Here is a 9,126-nt window from a genome sequence, read left to right on the forward strand (position 1 = left end):
TGCTTGATGTCTCTCTCCCTGGTGCCTTGAAGGAAACCAGGGTGCGAGTGTTCGTGGCGTGGATTTGGCAGGTGCCGACCACTGGGGCTCTCTCTCCTGGGGGTGGAGTGGGAGCTGGTTGTTAGGCATTCCCCAGTACGCCCGTGCCTGGGCCACACTGCCAGGAGGATCTTCCTGGTCCCCAGGCCTCTGATGCTCTGCTGTGGTCCAGGTTTTAGAAATCTCGTGGCTCCAGCATCTAAGCCAGCAGCCCTCCACCTGCACAGCCTGTTGGACTCCCTTGGGGTGTTTGTTAGATGTCCTGGATCCCAGGTGGCACTGTAGACCAGTTCCAAGCAGGATCTCCAGGGATGTGGCCTGGGCATCAACATTTCTGAAGCTCCCCAGGAGAGACCAGTGTATAGCTGGTGGCGAGAGCTGGCATCTAACCAGAACCTTCCTTGCCCTGGGTCAGAGGCAGAAGACCTTTCATTGCAGAGGGCTGAGCCCGAGCAGCCGAGGCCTGTCACCTCCTTTACAGAGGTGCCTCCGGACATTATTTTCATCTCCTGGGGCTCTTTGTGGTCACTCGGTCCTGCCTATTGTCCAGAGATCCTGAGGACCCTGGCGCTGCCTTCTATTCCATGAGATGGATAGGCCGGACTGTAGGGACGACAGCCCAGAAGATGGATTGTGTCCAGCAGTCAGGAGCCCCGGCATGTCATGTCTGCCGAGTATGTGGCTCAAGTCCTCTCTCCCTGTCCCACGGACCATGAAGCGTGCGTGTCCCACGTGGCTGCTTAGAAAGTGTGGGTGCAGAACAAGAGCTGAGGGAAGAGGCTGCACACAGCCACTTTGCGGGGATTACTTCGCTAGTGGTTGCCTTGTGTTATTTCAGGGGACGTGGTAGGAGAATCTCTTTATCTATTTTGCTCAGCCCCTCTTCTGGAAGGAAGAGGCTTCTGCATCCAAAGGAAATGTCGTGGGCAGCCCGGGTGGCTCAGGGCCTTAGCGCTGCCTTCAGCCCAGGGCATGATCCTGGAGTCCCAGGATCGAGTCCCACATCGGGCTCCCTGCATGGGGCCTGCTTCTCCCTCTGCCTGTGTCTCTGCCTCTCTCTCTGTGTCTCTCATGAATAAATAAATAAATCTTTGGAAAAAAACAAAAAACAAAGGAAGCATTGTGAGTCAAAGGTAAAAAGCCTGACCGTCTTGGTTACTTTGCAAACGTTGATATTCTCATACAGAAGCTCACTCGTTCGTCTTTGCTACTTATCATGTAACACGTGTGTGTCCTGTGCTGTTCCTACACCCGGGGCCATTACACCGTCCCCATCTGAACCAGAAGACAATTCTCCAAGTAACGGTAGGGCACGTCTTAAAGGCTGGCTACAACCAAAACCATCCAAATCGTAGCTCCGCCTGTAGTTAAACCGAAGAAGATATATTTTGTTTGAAGATCCATCTGCTTGTAACCGCGCTTGTCATATACGGCTATTTCATGGGTAATACTGGAAGCAAACAAGGGACATGGGGCACATTTTAGTTTCTAGCTGGCCCTGGAGCCTATGATCAACAAAAGGCACTTCTAGCAGAGGCTGGCACACCCTTTATGGAGAAACCTGACTTCTTCCCCCAGCCGGGTGAGATGGCTCTGGGTCAAATCTGGTGTTTACTTTCTGAGCACAGACTCTCCATCTTGTTCTCCTGGAGGCAGGATGGGCCACCCAGAAATCACGGGGCACAGTAAACCACTCAGCCAGCGCTGGCAGTGGCCCCAGGAGTGACCGCACGGCCCGAGGCAGCCCACCTCCTCTTGGGCTGATGACTCAAGTTCACATGTTGAGCTGGGCACCATGAGACACTCATGTTCAGGAACTGTTACAGAATTGGCCCTATAATTTTCTTCTGCAGTCCTCTCCTCCAAGAGGAAAAAGAAGCCTACAGTCCTCAGTTACAAATTTTAATTAATTCCTGTTTTTCTCTCCAAGGAAGACTGTGCGTTTTTCCAAGGCAGACGTAGGAGGGTGTTGTAACAGATGTTCACGTCGTGCGGGCCCAGGGCCCAACCAAGCCTTAATGACTGTACCTGTACTGAAGGGGTGTCCTTTGAACTTTCTGAGATGCTGTTTCGTTTATACGTGACCTCCAAGGTGAACAGGAGCCCCATGGCCGGGACCGTGGAAGGTACACTCTGCGTGCTGCATCTCCGCGTCCGTCCATGTGCTACTCTCAGCCGGAGCATGAATTGGTGGCGAAAAGGTCAACAGGGAAGGTAGCAAAAAACAGGCAGATGATGAAGCAAACTGTTAGAACAAATACCCATGGTGTTGTCAGTAAACTTTTATTGCGCAGTTTACAATGTGTGAGGAACCGTGGATTAAAAAAAGATGCAGGCTTAACTCTTACCCTTCATACCTATGATCTGGTTAAGGAGCAAGACGCCTAAGAAAGGCAAGGAAAGGGGCGCCAGGGTGGCTCAATCGGTGAAGCTCTGCCTTCGGCTCAGGTCAGATCCCAGGGCCCTGGGATGGAGCCTCCATCAGGCTCCCTGCTCAGCAGGGAGTCTGCTCCTCTCTCTCCCACTACCCCTCCCCCCTGCTCCTTGTCTCTCTCTCTCTCTCTCTTTCAAACAAATAAAATCTTAAAAAAAAAAAAAGGGCAAAGAACAGCACAGAGTGGGCCATCGCGAGTCAGGCAGCAGACAGCGCTGGTGAACTCGGAGGGTGGAGCCAGCATGAGTCCCACCCGGACCGACTGTCAGGCACCACCAGGCTGGGCTGGAGGGGCTGCAGGGTGGGGGGGACGGACAGGGAGGCAGTAATGAGCTCTTTGCCATCTGTCCCTTGCCTGCCCCCCCTTCGGCTACTCTGAACTCCTAGAAGTGCCTATATAGTTTTAGCAGGGGGAGAAAAAGGCAAACGCCTATTTTAGAAGTACTTAGAACCACCCAAACGCTTCTCTTCCATTAGTGGTTAGGATTCAGAACAAACGCTCCGGCAGCAATCCTGCTCCTTGATCCTTTTCTGCACCTGGCATGTCGTTTGAGTCTGAACAGGTACGAGGGAAAGTAGAGCTCCCGGAGGTAAGCGGGCCGCTAGCACAGAAGTGAGAGCATCCCAGTCCCCATCCAGGGAGTGTGTCCGCGACCTGCCCGGCACACAGGACGTCCCCGTGCATAGCCTCAGGACAGCCGACCCGCATTTCTACCCGGCCAGGGGTCCCGGTTTGATTTATTCGAGACTGGGGCGCAGTCGCCAAGCTGCGTTATGCCCCGAAGTGCATTTCTATTCGTGGATCCTCCGCAGCCGGCGCTGTGCCTGAGATCACTACGTCGGCCGTCCCAGAGCTTTGTCAAGCAGAGAGCCCAGGGTGCAGCCCCGGCTCCCACCTGCCCCTCGGGGAGCCCCCCGCCACCCCGCCGGGCTCCACGGCTCACCGCTCGCTGGAAGGCCGAGATTTGAGGTGACCTCTCAGGCCTCACCTGAATGCACTTGGCTCGTGCCAGGGCTGCCACCAGCACGAGCGCTTCGGGAGAGGAAGGGAGGAGTCGACTGGGAGGCCCGAGGTAGGAAGGACAAACAGTGCCGCCGCCTCCGCGGTGAAGGGACGTCGGAGCTGATTTCCAGCTTGATGCAGATCCATGTTTTTGCTGTTCGCGGTGGAAAAACCCAGACAAGTTCAACGTCAAATGGACAACATGTTTGTGAACGATAAAACAGGGAAAACGTGATGTACACACACGATCTCTTTTGTGCAAACACACACGTGTGAAAGAATATTGGAAGGAAATGCGTCTGAGGGCTAGCTGTAGGAAAACGGGAGGTTTCTTTCGTGTCCCTTCCCTGTCTGCCAAGGGCTCTACGGTGAGCACGTGTCCTTTCTGTGCTCCGAGCGGACAGTCCATGGTGTGCCCGTCAGTGCGGGCTGCTGGGACAAAGCGGCACAGACCAGGCATTGACTCCCTCCCCGTCCTGGGGGCTGGGAGTCCGGCATCCAGGCGTGGGCAGGGCTGGTTCTCCTGGGCTCGCAGATGGCCGTCTCCTCCCCGAGGCCTCAGTGCCTGTCCCTCTGTCCGCGTCTGTGTCCTGATCTCTTCCTATAAGGACGCCTTTCTTATTGCATGTGGGCCCCCCCACCACGTGATCTCAATTAATCTCATCTCCAGATGCAGGTGCATCCTGAGGTGCTGAGGGTCAGGGCTTCACATGGAAATCTTGGCGGGGCTGCTGCTCAGCGCACAACACACGGTGTCATGGGCAATGAACCTCCACGCACCCAAGCTGCACTTGGGTGCCGGAGGTCGGCAGGAGGAGGACCCGTATCTTGTGCTGAGCTGGGTGATCCCTGTCTCCTCAGGAAAGGCCGAGGGGAACGGCAAGATGCACATCACCCTTTGTGACTTCATCGTGCCCTGGGACACCCTGAGCAGCACCCAGAAGAAGAGTCTGAACCATAGGTACCAGATGGGCTGTGAGTGCAAGGTAAGCTGGTACCACCTGCCTCTGGGCTTTACCTCATCACCTCCTTCTCCAGGAGGACTGCCGGGCTTTCCAGGGCCTCTCAGGCCCCGGGGTCCTCAGGACAGGGCTCTGGGGAGGGACGGCCTCTCCACAGCCAGGAGCCCCGAGGAGGCATGCCCCTGTAGATGGATATTTGGGAGGTCAGGGGCATCTGGCCTTGTGGCCAGTAGCTCCTGGGAAGGAGACCTTCCCGGGGGAGGAATTTTTTGGAGAGGACAGGGTGCTGTGAGTACTCTTTACAGATGCACAAGTGCAAAGACTTGAGTGCCTTGGGAAAGAACATCCCAGCCCGAGGGCCAGTGTTCCAGCCATATCCAGGCCCTGGGGCCACGGAGAACCCTGACACCCCACCTCCTTCTTACAAACAGCCTGGAGGGGTGCCTGGGTGCCTCAGTCTCAGGCCATGATCTCGGGGTCCTGGGATCAAGCCCCACGTTGGGCTCCCTGCTCCGTGGGGAGTCTGCTTGTCCCACTCCCTGTGCCCCTGCTCGTGTTCCCCCCTCAAATAAATAGATTAAAATGTCCCAGAGGTCGTGCTAAGCAGTTAGAGCAGCACCAACATTAAGTGCAGCTGTAGGCAGGAGGATCTCCAGGGCCCCAGGCCTGGGTCCTCTCTCTCCCGCCGCCCGAGCCTCGGGCCCCAGCAGGAAGCACCACCAGGCACCAGGGCGCCTCTGTCCCTGGAAGTGGGTCTGGGGCCGGAAGGCTGCAGGGACTGGCTTCTGCTGATGGGCGCTGCTCACGCAGCCCTCGTGCTAGCGCTGGCACATCATCACGAGCCAGTCCCTCGGCTCATTCAAAGTGAGAATTGTGACCTACAGCCACATGGACGTGGAGCAAAGTCCTCCGTGTCCAACGTGCAATCAAAACGAGCTCCTCCCTGCCCCTCTTGTGGACTTGGTTCCTCCGCAGAGATGCTACTTGCCGATCCCCTCAAAGCCCATGCATATGCTTCAGGGAAAGATACCAACCTTTTCATTTGGAACCCAGCTCCAGGGAATTTCAGACCCTCTGTGGTGGTGGGGGGGAGGGCAGCACTGAAGCCTTTGCTCAGGCTCAGGGATGGTAGACCAGATGGCCCAGAGCAGAGGGGCACCTACAGTGGGTGTGGGTGCGGGGGCTACTGCCCAGGGGTCCTCCTGGCCCTGCCCCCTCCCAGGTAGGCTGCCTGCTGCTGTTTAGAGAGGAGGGGGCGCTCAGGAAAGGCTGCGGATGGAGCAGTTGACTCGAGCCCCCACTCCCCGCCGCCACCCCTGCCCCCCGCCTCTGCGCTCATGTGGTCATTCATTTAACAAACTGCCCTTGAACATCTTTGCGGGGCATGTGGCTAGGCTCTGGAGATGCCCCCTTGAGTGGCCTCGGTCCCTGACCGAATCCGCCTCCGTGTCCGTCTTCCCAGATCACGCGCTGCCCCATGATCCCGTGCTATATCTCGTCTCCGGATGAGTGCCTCTGGATGGACTGGGTCACGGAGAAGAGCATCAACGGGCATCAGGCCAAGTTCTTCGCCTGCATCAAGAGAAGCGACGGCTCCTGTGCATGGTACCGCGGAGCAGCACCCCCCAAGCAGGAGTTTCTCGATATTGAGGACCCGTAAGCAGGCCAACAGCACCCCTTTGGCCAACGGAAAAGCCTCCAAGAGTTTAGACTGGTCCAGCTCTGACATCCCTTCCCGGAAACAGCATGAATAAAACAGTCATCCAAGTGGGTCTAAATTAGTATGATTCTCCTCTTACCCCCACCTCCCTTTGAAACATGGCCGTGGGCCCTCACCCCAACTGCCGGCCTGGGCGGTGTGTGTCCCAGGCTTCCATCCTTGGGTGCAGGCAGGGCTGGGGCGCACGGGCCCAGCCCCAGCCCTGACACTGTCACAAACACTGAGCAGGTCGCACATGGGCGTCCCCCAGGCCTGGTCAGGGCAGAGCCTGGAAATGTGCATTTTGCAGAAAATTTTGAGGGTCGTTGCAAGACTGTGTAGCAGGCCTACCAGGTCCCTTTCATCTTGAGAGGGGCAAGTCCCTCGTTTCCTGCAGCTTCCACACCTCTGGCCCTAGGGTGGCAGGCCCTGCCCCTTGCAAGTGCCCCTGTCTCCTCTGTGCTCCTCGTGGACTCCCGGTACCTGTGACTCCCATAAATACAGAAGCAGCCCTGGACCAGTGGTGGGCTCTCGGAGGAGCCGCGGTTAATCCTGTTAATCAGCAGAATCGCAGTGGGAGCCACGCTCCAGGGCCTCGTATGAAGTGGGTGACATGTTTCAGCTTCAGCCAAGTCCTTCCAGTGCCCCCACCACATGCCCTGACACTGGGGGAGTCTATGGCATTCCGCCCTGAGGGCAGACATTTGGGGGGGACGCTTGGCTCCCCTTGCAGTTTACTCCCAGGCTTCTGAAGTCATTTTGGCTTGCTCCTCCTTCTGCCATCAGGCTTCCAGATGAGTTGCACACGCTGGCTTTGCAAGGGGTTGCGTGTGGCCAGCGGCCTGGGCTGGCTGTGCCCTGTTTGCACATCCAGGGGCCATTGAAAACTGGGTCTTGCTGTGCCCCCCAACGCACCTCAGAGCCCCTCCCTCCAAGACGGACGGTCACTGTGCTGGGCATGGATTTCTGTGAGTGAAGTTAGCTGGGCATGTTGTGAAGTCTTACCTAGGAAGGGAAAAACGGGGAGGTAGGCGAGTTCGATGGATCTCTCTCTGGGCCTCCCGGATGCTGTGGCCAACATCCCGTTGTTTGAAAGAGGAATTCTCAGTTGTTGTATGAACCCAAGCTCCAGGTGTACCAACCTCCATGTATATTTGTCACATTAAGATCTCTTGGTCATAAAACATCATAGGGGGACTAGAGAACCTGTTGTTTTATCCTAAATGTGGTTTTCTGCTGCAAGTAAAATGGAGGTTGATGCAGGCAGAAATCTGTCAGTAACGAAAATCTTTTTCTTCCTACTTGTAAAGATAAACTCTTGTGAGTTTTTCTTGCATGTCGGGCAAACACACCTGTACACGAGCACGTGCGCACGCACACGCTGCAACCCAAGTCTGTCCGCCTGTGAGTGGTCCTTCTGCAGAATGCTTCCAAAGTCACCATGTTCTCAGTGTTGCTCTGTTCAGCGGTGACCCCAAAGCACCTGTAAGACTCCTGACCCCCAAGTGGCGTGTGAGCCCCCATGCCTGCCGGGACCTGGTCAGTGTAGATTTTGATGACTTCCCTCTCTTGGGCAGACTAGGAGAAAATCCAGGAATTAGCCCCCGCTTCCAGGGTGTTTTCATGCTGTACAGTGATAGAAAGTTTGTAAGATGTCATAATGGACCAGTCCATGTGATTTCAGTATATACAAGATCACCAGACCCCTCCAATCAATATAACACCCCACCCCCGTTTGCTTCCTGTATGGTGTTATCATATGTAACATTTACTCCTGTTTCTGCTGATTTTTTTTTAATGTTTCAGTTTGTTTCTGACATCTGTTGTAATCATTCCTGTGCTGTGTTTTTTTATTACCCTTGGTAGGCATTAGACTTGCACTTTTTTTTTTTTTTTTTTTTTTTTTTAAGGTTTCTGCATCGTGGAAGCATTTGACCCAGAATGGAAAGCAGGGCATGGTAGCTAGCCTATGATGGTGGATTCCTTCAGATGTTTTCTTTCCTTCTTTGAGTATGGTTGCTTTTTCCATCTGCTACCTTTTGTTCTCTGGTTCAAATCATTACAGAGTAAAGGGTCTTTGAGTTGGTCGGTTCCAAAAGATGGCCTTTATACTCAATCCACACACATTGGTCTTCTAGCCATGCTGAGCAGAAAACAAAAACAGAAACAGAAAAACCAAGATGAAGTGCCCAGTGGCAGCCAAGAGACAAAGCCACTCAAATACCGTCAGAGTAAACCATTGCAACGTGCATGTAGTAGAAGAAGGCTCTCCATTCGGCATTGTTTAATTTATATGTTATGTTCTACGCACTGCTCGTTCCTCCCTCCATTCTTGTCTTCATGCAAGCAACTCAAAATATTTAAAATGAAGTTTACATTGTAGTTATTTTCAAACCTTTGCTTGTTAAGTATTAAGAAATATCGGACTTGCTGCCATAATTTAAAGCTTTGTTTGATTGTGTTTGTTTTTGCTTGGGTTGTTTTTTTGTTTTGTTTTGTTTTGTTTTGTTTTAACTTTTGGGCAATGTGTTTTTGCTGGAATATGAAGTCTGAGACCTTCCTGTGCTGGGAAGACGTGAGAGCTGTTGAACATTGACAAGCAGACTGCGCATGTCTCCGATGCTTTGTATCATTCTTGAGTGATCGCTCGGTCAATGGACAATAAACAGTATTATATCAAGAACGCTGGCTCTGTCTGGGTGGCTATATCCGACGTCCTAGCTTAAGAACTGAGCACCTCAAAAAAAATAATAAAAATTAAAAAATAAAAATAAATAAAAATAAAAAGAACTGAGCACCTCCAGAGGAGCCTGTCCCGTGGAGGTGGCGACGTGTGTCCCGGAGAAGGAGAGGCTCTGGGTGCTTTGGGGAGAACGTGGGAAAGTGCAGCAGAGAGAGGGGGCGGGCAACCGGGAACGTGGTTTTCTTAGATCGGCCAAGAGGAGAGCGCATGTGACAGGGGCCCCTTTGTTCATTTGGCACGTGCATC

The 9,126-nt window shown here is 54.0% G+C and overlaps 1 protein-coding gene across 3 annotated transcripts in view; it reads left to right on the plus strand.

Moving 5' to 3' along the window:
• The window catches only part of TIMP2 (TIMP metallopeptidase inhibitor 2), a 47,872-nt gene extending 39,052 nt beyond the window's left edge, over nucleotides 1-8,820 (plus strand). For all 3 annotated transcript variants that reach the window (XM_025468195.3, XM_025468194.3, XM_025468196.3), the window contains 2 exons: nucleotides 4,338-4,462; nucleotides 5,901-8,820. In XM_025468195.3, coding sequence (XP_025323980.1) covers nucleotides 4,338-4,462; nucleotides 5,901-6,098 — 323 coding nt within the window. In that variant the 3' untranslated portion in view covers nucleotides 6,099-8,820. The remainder of the gene's footprint in view (nucleotides 1-4,337; nucleotides 4,463-5,900) is intronic.
• The last annotated feature ends 306 nt before the right edge of the window (nucleotides 8,821-9,126 follow it).

This window comes from Canis lupus, chromosome 9 (assembly GCF_003254725.2).
Source record: "Canis lupus dingo isolate Sandy chromosome 9, ASM325472v2, whole genome shotgun sequence".
NCBI lineage: Eukaryota > Metazoa > Chordata > Mammalia > Carnivora > Canidae > Canis > Canis lupus.